We start from the raw sequence: 16,912 nt of genomic DNA, 5'->3' as shown, positions 1-16,912 counted from the left end.
AGCTGGCTGCAGAGACAAATCCATGTGGACAAAATAGTATCAGAAAGTGGAAAGCAAGGACAGAATACATGCCTTCAAAACAGTAAAGGAGGAGCTGTTCTGACCCTCAAAAGCCCATTCAAGAGTAGCTCAAAACAAAAAATGGACATGCCTTGCTTCAGCCAAGATTTACCCATAAGCTTCCTAAAAAATAGTTATTTTCTAATAGTTATGCTTCAAATCAGAGTTTTCATGAACTTTCTATTAGACAAACATTACAATCAAGGTTTAGTGTTTGGCAGAGGAAACTCAGCAATTACAAGTCTACACAAGTCATTTTAAGGCCACAAGGGGCTGCTGTAAGTCTATAGCAGGAAGAGAGCCATCAGGCTCAGGGAGAAGAGATGTGCCAACACCTATTTTGCATCAAATTACGGCTCACAGCGCAGGCCAGGTATGCCCGATATTCCCAAGCACATGAGGCTCACTACACGTAGGCAACATGCTCATTCTGTGATGCACCGCGTTAACACCGCTCACATGTAACTGGTGCACCAGCACAAACAACAGAACAAGTTGCTACCACTATCAGATAAATGCATTTGGCTGAGAGTTCAGCAAGTAAAAGGCTGGGGTTCATACAAACTTCCCGGTGTGCCATGCACAGCCAGCCGACTACCCTGCACTACAGAAGAGGAGTGCTGTTTGCTTCTTCTATTTAAAATTCTTCAAATAATAACCCATCTGTCAAGGTGTTTTAACAGATGTTTTACCAGCTTTGATATTATCACACACCTGCCTGAATTACAGCACTACATTCCCAATCTAACAAATGGCAACTTCCAATTCTTTCCAAGCTTTGAACCACAGTGTTTTCTAAAACTACATTTTCTGGTTTTGTTCTGAAAATAACCCACAAACTACAAAACAGAGAAGAACAAAAAAAAACCTATCCATGTTTGAATTTGCTGAGTAAAACTATTATTATTTAAAAGTCACAAACAGAAACGTTGCTTTTATGCACTAATTTTGAACCACTTGCACACTTAAGATATATTTTTCTCAAGAAAGGACAAGTGGCTTTGGTTAATACTGCATGTTATTTTTTCTGCTAACACGGAGGCCCTGCACCCTTGTCTGAGAAATTATACAGCTCCACACTGTAATTTTTGTTATCCTGAGAACAGTGAATAACAGTTCTCTGCCTCACGCTCTTACTTGTTTTGTGTCATGTTACACTTACGTGAAAAGTGGTATTTGAAAATAAAGTTATGTAGACTATATTAAAACATGTAGAAGAGAATGCACAAGTTAGTATACCTTTTATCCTGAAAACTCAGTACACAGCACAAAATTGATTTTAATTTTAAAATACTGTAATAAACTACTGAGTTTTAGCTTTAAACACTGACAATTTTAGACATGCTTTGGTTAGCTTACTTGAATATATACTTTAATATATAAAAATGGAATGAAAGCAATTTGCACCTGCTAGTTTTTAAATCTATCAGAAAATTCTTAAATCAGTAAGCAAGCAAAATTCTACAATGATGCCTGGTATTATTGAAACTGTTGTAATTATAACTTATTAGTGTCTTAAAATAAATGCATTTTTCCTACCAAAATGCTTTGTAGTGGGAAGAAAAAAGCTGTGTTTTACTTGCACGTTTATAGCATGTAGGCACACGAAAGAAACCGAGGAGGAATAAGGGAAATAAAATAGGCTTGTGAAGCAACACAAGCATATGCCCTGAGCTGTGTAGCTCCTTTGTTTACCAAAGGACAACAGTGAGCAGATACCATTGAAGGAACTGGATTGGTTTTAAAGGGCAAATTACTAGGCTTTTAAAAGTAATTTCACAGCTTCTGTTACCAGGAATGTGTAAGCTTCTTTGAGCATGAGCCCTATCAAGAACAAACCCAAACAATTACCATTTGCTTCAGGAGCTCCTGTAAAGAGCCTGACAGGGTCTTAGTCATAAATCTTCAGGTTTAATATACTACAGTGAAATGCTTATCTATTTAGTCACACTGCTTCAAGCGTGACATTGCAAAATTAATTTTTGTACTAACTGCCTGGGTACTGAGCAAGATTTCCTGCTTTTAACAAAATGAAAATACTGCAGTAGCTAATGTAGGTTTTAGAAGAAAATACACGAATGATCTTTGCTAAATATTCCTGAAAGCAACCTGACTTTATATTAAAGCATTGCTGCAGTGAACAGTGCAGTTGGAGGTCAGTGTATGCAACTGTATATTCATTTCCTTTGGTCCCTAGCACCTCCTTCAGTAAACAGCCTCATATTACAACGTGCATCCTAAGTCCTCATTCATTAACTGTAGAGGGTGAAGTAGTAAGAGTTTATACTCGGTCTAAAATATCTATATACAGCCCAGAAAAAGCTTTCCCAGGCCCTTCCAGCCATGAACTAAAAGAGCAGAACTCTGATCCTTGATTAACTAAGCTTAAACCACAGGTTCTTGAAAGTGGTTGATTTTTACCGTGAAAATTGGTTTCTCAGCTCTGTCTTGCATTATCGTCCACGTACACCATCAAACTCAACCGCAGAACTTCCATAAAGACCAATTATTATGAAATTAAACACTCACAGTGAACAAGGGTCTTCTTCTGTAAGGTCTGATAAATAGACATTTGCGAAGTGGATGAACAACATCCCTATGGCTTGCTTGGAAGTATCTAAAAACCTGTATAGAGTAAAAACAGTTTTTAAGACACACAAAACTGTTTACACCACAGTCAGACGTTGCAAATTTATTTTAATTAAAATTCCACCTCAATTATTCATTTTTTTCTTCGAATAAGAACACCAGAATGATAAAGTGTCATGGTATTTAGCTTATTTAACAGTGTTCCATTTTAAATTCTGCCCTTTTTTTTCTTGAATATTGCTAACAATAAACCAAATCATACTAACTTGAAACCTTACCACTGTAAATCTAAAGTCTAGGGATATCCTCTTGGTATCATATGCATTATCCAAGAGCTAATCCTCACTAAACCTAGCTAAGTCTTTAATAACCTCCTGTAAACTAGGAGTATGCCAGCCTCGCTAGATATTTCAGTCCTTCTACATTTATGCATTTTTAGCAAGTTTATAGCACAGACAAAAATAAAATCCTCATCATGTGCTTGTTGGTGAACAAGATAATAGCTGGCTAATGAGTCCTTTATCTATAGCATTTTGCTAAAAAGCCAACATATTTTTCACCTGAAAGCATGAAGTGGTCTCACTGAACTTTATCTGTAGTACAACAGCTTAGATCACACTGCAAAAGAATTACAACCTTGAAAGCATTATCTCCAAAGCAGATGACAGAGTTAGAGAGAAAATAGTTTGCTACTTACAGGGAAAATATAAAAAAACAAACACTTAGACACTGATTCACTATTGACTCCTGCCCTTATCATTCTTTTATCGTCATCCTTTGCTTAAAAACAAAAGTTCCAGTGGATAGTTTATTAAATGTTAAATATAGGAATCGTATCAAAAGTATTCTGTAGGCAAGAGTGCACTCTTTATACAGACCAACACCCATTTTGCCTGTTGCTTCCATGCCTAAAAAGATCCAAACACCCCAACAGATCCAAACGACATTTTAGGCCCGAATTCATCTCCCCTCCCTGACAACTTTGTTTTAAACTTCATTCTCTTGCATTCATTGCATGGCATAGAAAGCAGTATCGGAGATGAAGCAGGAAGCCAGTGAGTTACTTATCTGATCAGTACACCATACTATAAATAACAATACTCAAGTCCCAGAACAAGATTCTTTGCTTAAAAATTAAGGGCTATCACCACACTTCTCAGAATTTCAGGCTGGGGTAGACTGATTTTGTATTGTACAAAGATTTTGTATTTATTTTTTCAATAAAATAAAGATCAGGACTAGTTTTGAAAAGCAGCATTGTATGAGATTAATTTAAACCACTGAAGTCTTCAACAACTGGAATGGCAGCTTAAGATTTACACCAGTCTCAAAACTAGTACAGGTTACCTTGGCATTGCTACAATCCAACTACTTTTTAAAAGTAATAAAAACAAATATATTTTTATACCTTGTAAATACATAAGCCATAAAAGAATACATCTTTTACCATATTATTTTCTATCTTATATGCAGTAAGATAGCTACAGGACATGGAATTTTGTTTAAGCCCAGCTGAGAGCTTCTTGTAAGCTTATGTAAGTTTGTAGATGTTCAATACATCTTAAGGCAACTGTAAGTTTCCATCCTCAGGAAGAAGCACAACTTGAAGCTTTATGTCTAGATGCACATCTTTGCAGAGATTTCTGGAGGTGTTCAGTAAGAAAGAACCAGCATGGAAACACACAGAAGATAACTTTTCATTGACTCATGTATTTTGCTAACTTCTTTTGTTCCTCACTGTCAGTCAACAATTTGTTGTCATAACTTTTTTTAATCATCATATGCAAACAACCAATCCTTCAATTTCTAAAACACACAAGAAACAAAAAATTTAAGAATAAAGCATGCAGAAACATACCATATCCTCCAGGGACGTCTTTCATGCTTTGGTTCTCTGAAGCGTTTTACTAAGAAGGGGGGGGGAGGGGAGGAAAAAAAAGCGAAGACAATCAGCAACTCCCAAAGCAACAAAAATATAGAAAAGTGAAAGCAAATCATCCTGCAGAAACGTTACATTCTTTGATAAATTAGATCTTACATAACTGCATTTCACTTTATCAGTCTCTTAAGGACACATTTTTAAAGAAACTGGCTCCCTTCCGACACCCTCAAGTTCCTACGGATCCATCGTCTGACTGCCAACACACCTCACATGAAAAAATAATCTATTACCAACCACCATTTCATTGGCTTGAGCTTTTATGACTGCCCATCCAGAAAATTTAATTTCTGATAGGAAAGCAGGTATTAGGAAAAGCCGTTTCTTTTGCTCACTGGAGACCAAAAATCAAATTGGAAAGTATTCTTATAATATAGGGGCAATCTATAATATCAGAAATAAATCAAGTGAATTAGTAGCAGGACAAATATATTCTCTGACAAAGTATATTTATTTTATGGATGACAAGTAAGACTTTTGTGAGCAAACTGAATTGCAAAAGGAAAGCAGGACAGATTTTTTAGGCAGATAATCCCTTTGCAAAAAGGTTGATACTTGTTAACGTATTAAAACCTCAAAGAAATCCAGTATTAAAATTACTGCCAACTATATAAAAGCTAAAAAAAAAAAAAAAAAGATTAATTTGACTATTTTAATCTTGATACAGTTTATAATACAAATTATTTCTATCTGATAGAAAGCTCCTTTCGCACCCTGCCCAGCTACTCCCAGGTCCATCCCAGGAGCCATCAGCCCATCCCAGGTCCATCCCCACAAGCCCAGAGGAGCAGAAGCCCAAAGGCAGATGGGGGAACACAAATTCCAGACTCAGAGGAAGGGACGGCTGCCCCAGAAGAGCCTCAGCCCCACAGCCAGGGGTGACCCCCATCCTGGGGAGCCCGCTCCAGAGCACCTTTGCGAGGGAGGCGGTCAGCACGTCAGGGTACCGGACAGAAATGGGCTGCAAGGGAAGAGTGTTTTTGGATTGCACAAGACGTTCTATGGGTTGTTTAGGGGAGGAACCAAAGGCTGGGAAAGGGAAGGATCTAGATGACTCATGGAGTGGGGGGAAATAGAGGGATAAGGGGATAAAAACAGTCACTCATACATAAACAGTGGCTGGTCCATACGCTTGTACTGTCTGATCTGCAGTCTGTCATATCTTCTTAGGAAATTCCATTTCTAACTCTTTCTGGGCAAGAAAACCTTTTTCCCTACTGGGAACACACGCTCAGCCCTGCCACGGGTCAGACCTGGGGCAGGGAGCTGTGGCAGCCTCGCCTCTGCTGGATCTGCCCTAATGCCATAACACAGGTTTATCTTCTGTTAAAGCTGCAAGATACTAATTCCTTCTATATCCCAAAGATGGACCAAAGATAACAGGGTAGTGGAAAACCTTTCCACTAAGGATGGGTTTTATATATGGGTTTTACTTCCTTCTTCTGTCCAAGGTTCAGTGTCACTCACCAGCTGCTTTAACCTAAGTCTTGAAAAATAATTATTTAGGCTCTTATTTCAGAAGTTATCTCTTAAAAAAAAAAAATTAAAAAAATTAAGCACCAATTCCCCTCCTCCTCTACAACTTGCAGAGATTCTGTCTTAAAAGGCACAAACCATACCAGGTATAGGTCAGGCAAAACATCAACAGGTATTTTAACCTGCTTCTCCAGGTATTAGCAATGAATTTAAGTTTCAAATAGGATGCGATAGATATAAATTATGCTTACCTAGCTTACAAGCCCTTAAAACACGTTTGGTTTATGAACCAATCACAACTTTTTCACAAGCAAGGCAAACTTCCCCAAAGCCAATCATCCTCATACAATACAGCATTAATATAATTACTTGAATGCCTTAAATAAATAAATAGCACCTCCAAGGTGGAGGGGCAGCATTTGCAGGGAGCACCAAGCTAACAACTTCTGATTTTACTGTCTGTCACTGCTGCTGACAGCAGAGAGAGAAGCTGTGTTTAACCTCCATATAATACGACCATTAGAAATTAAAAAGTGACAAGAGGAAGACTGTACATTTACACCAAAGATAAAGTTGTAATAGCAATATTTGCCAGCAGTTTTCTCTGTGAACAGCATGCAATAAATATAAAACTTCTGATAAAAATGAGCAACACTCAGCTAAGTTAACCAGTTTGCTGTTTATGACAAGTCCTCTCCAGTCACACTATGGATTACTTTAATTAGTATCACTTTTGCACAAGAACAGGAAGCCACAAAGCAGCACAAAATAAATGCAAGAAACAGAAGTTTCAACTTACTGTCGAGTTTGTGCAAGATGCTTTTCTGGAGACAAAATAAAAATTAAACTGGTAAGATTTGCATACTTTGGCGGGGCAGGGGGTAGGAATTCCAAACTTAGGCTCTTGTCTATTGTTACTAACGAAGAAGTTGTATAAGCCTGTGGATTCATTTCTTTCTCTAAAGTATTCACTAAGAATTTGTTTTGGAAGAGCATATATAAAACCAATTCAGCTAACACCATTTCAAATTTTATCCATACTGAGAAAAAGACTTCAGAAGGTCTGTGTTTCTCTGGGCAATTCTAAAAAGATAATATTTCATTTGAGTTAACATTAAGCAGGAGAGTTAACTTCGAAAGCCTCTACAGATGTCTTTCGGGAATGTATTAAATGGATGATCACACCACAAACTTCTACCCCCGCAAATTAAATGAGACAATCTTTTTAAATGCGTTAGGAGTTGCTACCTGATGAATATGTACCTGTACACTTGAAAGCCCAGTAGATCCATATGAAACAGTGGGTTTTTTTCTCAGCCTAGTTTCCTGCAGCTCTAGGTCTGTGAACATCATATGCAGATATTGCCAGGTATTCTCCTACATACCCCTGATGCAACATCCAGGTTACGCTGCCTGCCCAGCACAATATACTATCACATCAGACTGGTCCAAGTAGAGAGTAATTTAACTTCTCCCGCAGCAAGGGAGCATGTTTTCTGTATGGCTGTAGACAGCTGGGGCCTTCCCAGTAGCTAAATTGAGCAAAAAACCAACAGGCTGTAGATAACCACACTGGTAAGCTCAGGGTCCATAGCAAGTTTGCTATTAATAAATTAATTTTGAAACCAAAAGGCAGCACGTCTTTTCAAATAAAGACTCTGTAAATTTTTTAAGCATCTATCAAATTGGGGCGGGGAAAGCAATTCTTCCATTTGCCCTCCCTCAGAATATGTCATGATTGTAGATGCTCTCAGCCCCACTCACGGTTTCTCTTGGCAGTCTGCGTTGCCTCACCGTAAACTCGGAGACGTGCACTGGTGCGTGTGTCAGCTGACAGATGGATCTCAATCTGCCAGCTTCTCACTGTGAGGAGGTGGTACCACGCCATATGCTCCAATTCGCAGCGTTATACTCGCACTAGCAAGAATTTACCATATTTAATATTAATTAACTAATAATGTTCAGAATTTCATGCTGAATTATAAATGAAGAAGGAAGTGCTGCTTGTTTACACATTCAATGCCAGAATTTTTCAGGAAAGGAAATAAAAGCACTTCTGCCAACAAGCATGTGAGCTGCCAGATGGACAGATAATAGATAAGCATACAAGGCAGAATATCGCTAATGCAAAATTCAAGTTCATTAAATTATCTTCCCGTTTCATTGAAATTCTAGGAATAATTAATGCCACAGTACTGTGGAAAGGTTTCTAACAATTACTTTAACACAGGAGTTTTGCCATCAGTATTCCAGAAAACTGAAGACTCATAGGGAAGAATAAAGGCTATATATAAGAACAGAGATCAGAACTAAAGTAAAACCTCTCCAAAGTATCAATATGAAAAGCAACACTTGAAGCTGTATTTGGAATTCAGTCTTTCCTCCTATCCCTCCCTTACCTCCTCAAAAAGTCCCATGGGAAATATTTTGCTGATGTGAAGTAACTTCAACATGCATTTAAGAACTCCAAGTTTCCAGATGGCTGCTCTTGTAGCAGCACAAAACTGGCCCAACTCAAATGTTTGAAATGTTTCTACATCTCATATATTATTGCATTTCTTAGACACACGTTCTGGCAGTTCACAGTAAGCATCTTTCTGATCCCAGTAAAAATCTAAGAAGATTTCTCTAGCTCATTAATTTTAAATTCCAAAAAAAGGAAAATAACCTAAAGAATATTCAACATGTTAGATGTTTTCTGCAGCTGTACTACAGTAACACTGCTCTTCTGTGGAGAGAATTGGGAATTTCACCTGTATATGTGCTTCTCAAAACTTTTTCAAAAATAGGTCAAAGACAAAGCATATGACAAAACATTTTGTTTCATAAACCTCCTACACGCTTCTGTCATCAGACCTCAGCAAAGCAACAGCTGAGCTAGCCAAACAGAAGAAGAAAACCAAAAGGAGGAAAGGTTAGCGAGGATAAGAACACATTTGCACAGGACACATGCAAACCTGCTCACATGTGTGGACAGTTTCGGCAAGGACAGACTCAGACCCTTCTCACAGGTGCGCAGGCAACAGGCATGAGGAAATAGCCACAAGTTGCAGCCAGGGAAATTCTAGCATGATAGAAGTGAAAAATTTCCAACAAGAGCAATTAAAGTCTGCAACAAGTTGCTCAGAGAGGGTGCAGTGACTTCAGTCTCATAGACCTCAAAAATTCACCTGGATGATGCTCCAAGCAAGGAGATGTAGGCTGGCTCTGCTCTGAGCAGGAGGTGGGAACAGGGGACATTTGGGGTCCCTTCCAACAAAAATTGGTCTGTAAGTCTAAAGATCATCTTTCTGTGATATGACGCTTAAAAGCTCCAAGATTTGAGCCAGTTACCGAAGGACCAAAGTATGGCTAACTAAAAACCATACACACACACACACACACGTATATATATGTATGCACAGAATGTAACAGTGAGAAATCTGCTGCAGTTTGAGCTTCCATACAGTGTTGTATCACGGGAGCGTTGAATCTCCTCCAGCAGATTGGCTTTGCTGGGCTTCCTGAATAATGTGTTGCAACCAGACAGGTCCTCCAACATAGCCTTCATAGTACAAGACTGTTGTGATCTGCAGGGTTACTTTGATATTAATTCACATAATTTCCAACATTTAAGACAAGTATTAAAGTTTCCAGTAGCGTGCTGTTTTGCTCACTACGTATGGAGTTACAACTGAAGAGTTAAACCAAGCATTAGCACCCAAACTCAGAACTGGATGCAGAATTTCATGTAGCTACTCTCGGACAACTGAAAAATTTTCAGAACATTTGGTTATCAGAAGAACATATGCATCATAGATTTGATCCTGCAATTTCTAACCTTGTAAGAAACTTGTATGCAGGCCAGATTTCAATTTTTAAAAATTCTATTTAGGAAGACTACCAAAAACACTGTTCTGCTTTTTAGTATCAATACTTCTCCCATAACTGTGGGAACCACGTTTGCTATGAGTAACCACATGCACGCTAATAATTCCTGAAAATTCACACCACCATGGAATGACAACTATTGGCGAATTTTATGTTACCCGTGATCTTTTTCATACGTTTGAACTCAGCTCCCTTTCCCACTAAAGCAAAGCTTTTAAGAGGCTTGTCTTGCAGTTTCACTTTATCCTCCCCCATTATTTTCTTGGTAGCAGCAAAGAGGGAGTAATAAATTACAGATTTCCCCCAAATAGAATTTTTCTTTTTAAAATCAGCTTTGCAAGAAACAACATGCCTGATGAGAACAGGCTAAACCAATGCCTTACAAAAAGGTATACAAGTGTGTAAACAACATATCACTTGATTGCCAAAAGCTTTTGCAACACTTACGAGCTCAGCATCTCCCTATATTCATAGTTTAAAAAAAAAATAGGAACATGGGATGTGTGTGTGTTTAAAGAGAGGTAATAAATGTGATTGCAAAAAAGACCAAAAGAACCAGTGTTTCTGGCTTGCTGCTCATTTCTCCACACAAAAAAGAAAATGTACTATGGTTCTAGTAACTAAATTTTTGCCCTACTGCAATTCTTCCTTTTCTTCCTATGCCCCATTAACTACAACTGAGATGCTCAAATACAGGATACCCTGAAAGCCTGCTGCTTATCCCCCTACATAAGAACCCCCAAATTCTTCATTATATTTTTGCTTAATGACCTAGACACTCTTGGACACCAATTATACTAAAGCAGAAATTATACTGGACTAGAGCAACTGATGTCCAGCTACATCCAGTGATATAGCTGTACTGGTGAAAGATACCAGGAACCATAGTTTCTTCATGATGAAGAAAGTTATGGAATAACTCAGAGGAAAATTTTGTTCTAGTCCATGTTAAGGACTGACATACTATGAAGTGCATGAGCTCACCAGCTTTGCTCCCCTTCAAAAAGGATTTTTAAAACTTCTGTAAGACAGAAAACACTATTAGCCATACAAGTACCCAACCTCTTTTCTTAATTCCACTGCATCCTTGGCCTCACTGGTTCTGTAGAGATATGTGGGTAATTAAGAACTTGTCCATTAAAGACAGTCACCCAGGGAGAAACTTTATAGAAATGCTGGACACAATAAAGTTTAATGACCCAGCTAGTTAGTTATTCAGGGACATTGTAAGACTAATGATTCAATGTCTGGACAGCCACGCGGCATCCGCAAAACTGCCGATCTTGCCCCAGTCTCTTCGTTCCAATGGCAGCAGTTAGAATAACGTTGTGGCTACAGTTTTTAGGCAGCAAAAACTTTGCAATAGTTAAATGGGTCTGACTGGCAATCTTGTTAGAGCAGAGAACAAGCGGCTTTGTTTTGCTGCAAAGTTAAATAAGCTAGTGCCGAGCATCAGCCAAACCCAGCTATCTCACGACCAGGGCTCTTTTGTCTCAACACAGATGACATAAGATGATGGAAAATGATGCGCCAACACTGGATTTCACACAATTTATCAAATGGGCAGCAGTGCTTGCTGGATAAACAGTGGAGAATTAGAGTTACTGGAAGTTACCTCTGTAAAAAATTTACTTCCTACCTGCTTCCACACCCAGCTAAAAACCTACCTGTAAACTTTGTCCCTACAAAGGTTTTGTGATAGATAAGGGAATGGCTATCACAAAGTGAAGTTCCCCTTCACAGTGCAGGGGAGGAGAGGACAAATCATTATCAGGGGAAAAAAAAAAGAAAAAAAAAAAAAGAATACTGCTACCTGAGCTTTGGAATAGAACAGACCATGTTGCTTCTTCAGGAAGGGCTGCCAAATGCATTACTTGAGGTTGGTGAGCTTTTTGTTCTTAACACGTATACTTTTTCAAGCTAAAAAAAAAATTTCCAAATGCTTAGCTTGTGAAGATGGCTGGGGGAGACACAAATAAGTCATATTACCTGTTGCATATAATTCAGTCTAAGACAATTTCACAAAGGCTGATCTCATGTATCCTGGTAGCACATGATAGTGTGGTTCTGACAGACGCATTAACTTGGGTGTCAATAAAGGAAACAAATGTGTCTTGGTAGAGCGTGCAGCCCAGACATACCTCATCAATAGCCATTGCAATTGAGCTTTTTTCCTTTTTTTTTTTAAAAAGGTAAAGCTTACTTTTAAAATAGCTAAACTAACTTAGCAGACAAAGAATTAGACACAAGTTCTCACTCTCAATTGCTAACCTATCTGCTATCTCCCCAGAGAGACCAGCACTTTAGAGCAGTCAGAAAGTGCATGTAATATGCACTATGTAAACAGAAGTATTCAGCCCTTTACTTCCTGAAAGGTATGCCAATGCTAGAGCAATACTAAAAATAAAGGGTTGCAATTAACTGCTCTAAGAACTCTAAAGTAAACAGCACAAATAGCTTAGGCATTTGTTATCTCTGCATTTAACATATGTAGCACTGTTTGGTCAAGGTGTGCTCTACTTGAAAGATCACAATAAATCACAGTTTCCCAGCACTTTCAGAGACAGAAGCATATGCTACTCTGTTTCCTCAACAGGTACGAGATAGTTAAAGCAAAGCAAATCTAAGCTTCCAGTACTAAAAGTGACTGTAACATTGGCTTTAGAAGTTTAATACACAGCCCTCCTGAAACACATTTATACTCTGAACCAGCTGTTATTACACAACTACCCAAAAATAAAAAGGTAGGTTGCTAGAGAACAGGCATACCATTCTTATACACCTAGTGAAAGCTGAAAAACACAGTCTGCTGTGTTCAAGTGTATTTTTTTTTTTTTGCTATTAAAAACAAGAACCATTTGGGAAACATGAATTATTTAGTACAAAACAAACAGAATCAATCCATATTAATGTGCACTAAGCAGCAATTTACGATTCACAACACCATTTTCACGTACAGCATTCACAAGATCACTCAATAATACATGAAGCTTTCCTAACGTTATTAGTATGACAACAGATATCAATGAACTTTAAGTCATTCAAGCCGGTTCTTTTAAACCAGCTCTTGGGAACTGACAGAACTGCCAAAGCACAGCTACAAACTCACTCATCATTCATTAAAATATTAATTAAGCCAGTAACTTAGCAGTTTTAAAAGCAGAAAGCAAACCCGAAATATAAGTTCAGATATACACAAAAAGAATGTAGAAGGAAAACTGTGTTTCCATTTGTAGAAAATGATAAATAGCAAATATATTAAATCAAGGAGGCCAAAGGTAGATGTACACTATATGTTTAGAGTCCATTTAAATTCTAAATAGCTTTGCTTACCAGATTTATTCTTCCTAGGCTGCTGAATCTATCGAAGCACTGAATTGCAAGCAAGACACATTTCGCATAACACCAACTGTTTTAAAAAGAACAAGAGATACACAACCTACTTTCATACATTCTCTTTACACATGATCAAATATCATGAAAGGAGAGTCAGCAGCCAATTATGCAGACTTTCTTTGATATAACGTATCTAACAACTAGGTATTCACCGCATAAATTAAATTTCTGAAATCAAGATGAAAACACGTAATAATTTCCATGTGCATGAGCATTCTTTTTAACGACAAAGCTTCATACCTCTTAACATTTGTGTAAGCTTCACAAAAGCTTCAAAACACCAAAACCTAAGGCCAGCACTAAAAACATACTGCCATAAGAAAGCTTAAGTTTTTAAGATCAGATGGAGGAGGGTGAGGTCCCTCCCCCCCATTTAATTTTAAAGTTTCTTAGACTATTTTATCTTCTAACATCACAATTACCTTGCAAAGAAAGCATTAAAACCCTATGCATATAAACCAACATACACTGCTAGTCACACCATCAGCCTCAAAACAAGAAAGGTATGCTGAAAAATGTTGCATAGTAGCTTTTTCAGCACAAGAAAGAAGTAAGAGCAATTATTCTAAAAAGGAATTAAAATTTTAGAGCATATCATCTTAAAAAATTATTAGAGCTAGAGGATATATGTTGTTAGTTGTCAATAGTTTTTTTGCAATTTTAAAGTATTTTTTGTTCCATGGGGAAAAAAAAAAAAATTCTGTATTTTTGACAAATGGAAAAAAAATAACTAGAGTGGAAAAACAAAAAGCAGGCAAAGGTTGTTTCTGTAAGTACTCATTCAAGGTGACCGGCTAGCCTGTCCAAAATTGGTAAGATGAACCCTGTAAAACAGTATTTGGCCAAGTTCTGAGCATTCAAGCCCAGGACAATGATTTCGTAAGTTTTACCCGTTACCAAACTGATGTCAGTCCTATAAAACTGACTGTTACATTTGAAACTCTTAAAAATTCAGGAATCCCTCTCTGTAGTTGACTTCTCAGCAACAGTTTCTAGTTACTTCCATTGGTTCACCTCTTTCAACGGTGTCAGTGGAGCACAGCAATGGAGAGACCTCTCAAACAGAAGCAGTATACAAATGAACTCCTTGTCACACACCTTCATGTCCTGAGCACCTTGCAGCTTACAGGCCAGCTGCTTCCCAAGTCCTCCTAAGCTCTATTTAATGCCCATCAATAAGACGAAACAAGGAAACATAAAACTGTGTTCCTCTCCTCTCAAGTGAGCCAACACATATTAATCACCACAAGAGAAGGAATGATTGGTCTTAGAATCTGGGATAGCCAAAAATGTGACAGAAGTTAGGATGACCAAAGTCAAAACATTTCAAATTACAAAAACATTTGATTTAAAAAAAAAAAAAAGCAATATCTAGAGAAAAAACCATTAGGAACAATAGAAAAAAACAAGTTTAGTATCTTCCCTGGGATGACTTTTCCCTATGCTAGCTTAGCACGCCTGTGAACTAACTCACACCTGCAGCTATGAATCTGAACCATGAATGCAAGCTATGAGGAATTTGAACTGTGAATCCATTTTAGCACATTTTCACCCTCAACATTCATTACATATGACAACATATGTACGAGGTTATGACAATGAATACATATAAAATGTGTGATTCGGGGTCAGTGGTAGAAAAACAGGTCTTCAGTACCTTCAGCAACAGTGTGAATAAGTTTAATTATTCCTAATTAAACCCTAAAACCTCATCCCTGTACCACATGACCTGCAAAGGCAGTCTCATGCAAGCTCCAAGCTTACATTCAGTCTGACAGCGAGATTTAAGTTTCGCAGGGAATACATTTTGCTGTGATCCAGAAATCTCTGAGAACGAGAAGCATTTCCTACCAGCAGGCATGAGAAAGCAGACCTGATTTTCCATTTCATCAACAAAATCCACACAGATAAGACCTTGTTAAATACCAGTTTAAGAATGTAAACTTCATTAACCATGAAATTAATATCACTGCAGAATGCAAAAAGGCGCAGTGTGTATTTGTACAAATCAGCTCCTTACAAATTTAATTATAAAACACTAGTCAAGAACACATTCATTATGCAGTTTACAGTTAAACAACAGTCTAGCTAAGAGTCCAGAAGTTGGTTCTAATTAAACACAGCTTCAGAGTCTCTGGATAATTTATCATTTTAATAGTTTACAAATGTCAACATAACTTATCCTTTTTCCTAAACATTTCATAATGTGAATGACATGCGTAATTATACTTAGAACAATCTTATTATCTGGAGTACAATTGTATCCAGCAATCAGCTGAGTAATAAGAAAATGTAATATGTTCTGAGCCAACAAGACAAAGAAGGGCATCAGACAACTGTTAATGAAAAGTGCAACTTACTTACAGATTACAGATTATTTCTCTAAATTGATACCTTTTTTTTTTTCCCCCCTTAACTTTTACTGGCATGGTATTTCAAGAATAGTTGCTGCATTTAGTGATGCTAAAACATTGATGACCTGACACGATCAGGACATTAAGCCACCCAATAAAGCGCTATTACAATCTATAACCAGCAAAGAATCAGACATCTTGCAAGCAGTTTCAATTATGGAAGGAAATGTAGTTTAAGCAGGACTAAACATTATGGTAACATGTTTTTCCTATTGTCAGTAAATGCAAAGACACATACCTAACTATGCTACAAAACAAGATTGGTCTTCTGTTTTCAAAATAGTAAACAATTTCAAAATTGTTATTCCTAAATTAATTTCAAAGTCACTTTAAAAAAGGTCAGCTGAGCAGTTCACAACACTATTATAACTTGCTTTTGTACAACATGAACTTTATCAGCAAGATTTGCGTTTTTGTGGAGAGCTCGCAAGGGACAGGATTTATCCCAACTAGGTATTTCATATATTAAAGAGTACTACAACATTAGCACGGTAAAAGAAAGCAATTTACTTAGCTAATTTACCCATGTGGTTGCATTTTTTTTTCTGCTACAGCTCGTAGCACATCTCTCATTCTTGTCTCAAAGACAGATAAGGATGTCAGAGAGACTCTGAAAGGACTGATGATTTATTTAAAACAAACAAGAAGCAGCCATGCAACACAGATGCAAGCGATACCTCACCATCCGGGGACAGCAAAACACTTGATCATTGTAAGGCATAATTTACTTGGCCATGACCAAAGTGACCTCACAGGGCTTTTCCGGGCCCTGCAGCCACAAGCAGACACTTAACCTGCAGAATAATAGCTGCTATGCCCCAGTCAGATACTGATCATTACTAGTTACCATGGATTGGGCCCGAAGGAGCAAGAGGATAAAACGCCTCCTTCCTACTACCATCACCCCATCCTGCTTCCTCCTCGGCCTCCAGCCAGGCGGGAGGGGATTGCATCACCCCTTCACGTCAGCCAGACAGCCAGCCGAACCCGCAGCCTGGCCGCCAAGTAAGACTATTACTTACTTGACCCGAGCAGCACCCGAATAAAACCCAGCCCCGGACCCCAGGGCAGGCTCCCCGGGAGGGGCAGGGCAGGCTGGAGGCGGGAGGGCCGCCGCCGGCAGGAGCGGCGGAGCTGTCCAGGGTCCTGAAAAGGGTCCTGCCCCGGG

At 38.2% G+C, this 16,912-nt stretch overlaps 1 protein-coding gene across 1 annotated transcript in view; it reads right to left on the bottom strand.

Moving 5' to 3' along the window:
* The window catches only part of LOC104828150 (transmembrane protein 110-like), a 35,506-nt gene that overhangs the window by 14,526 nt on the left and 4,068 nt on the right, over positions 1-16,912 (bottom strand). Inside the window, exons 3-4 of the mRNA XM_010561635.1 lie at positions 4,508-4,556; positions 2,590-2,685 (exon numbers count right to left, since the gene is read on the bottom strand). Of these exons, the coding sequence (XP_010559937.1) occupies positions 2,590-2,685; positions 4,508-4,556 (145 nt within the window). The remainder of the gene's footprint in view (positions 1-2,589; positions 2,686-4,507; positions 4,557-16,912) is intronic.

Source organism: Haliaeetus leucocephalus, unplaced genomic scaffold, assembly GCF_000737465.1.
Source record: "Haliaeetus leucocephalus isolate CR32 unplaced genomic scaffold, Haliaeetus_leucocephalus-4.0 Scaffold148, whole genome shotgun sequence".
Classification (NCBI taxonomy): Eukaryota; Metazoa; Chordata; class Aves; order Accipitriformes; family Accipitridae; genus Haliaeetus; species Haliaeetus leucocephalus.
This window is presented reverse-complemented; position numbering and strand designations above follow the sequence as displayed.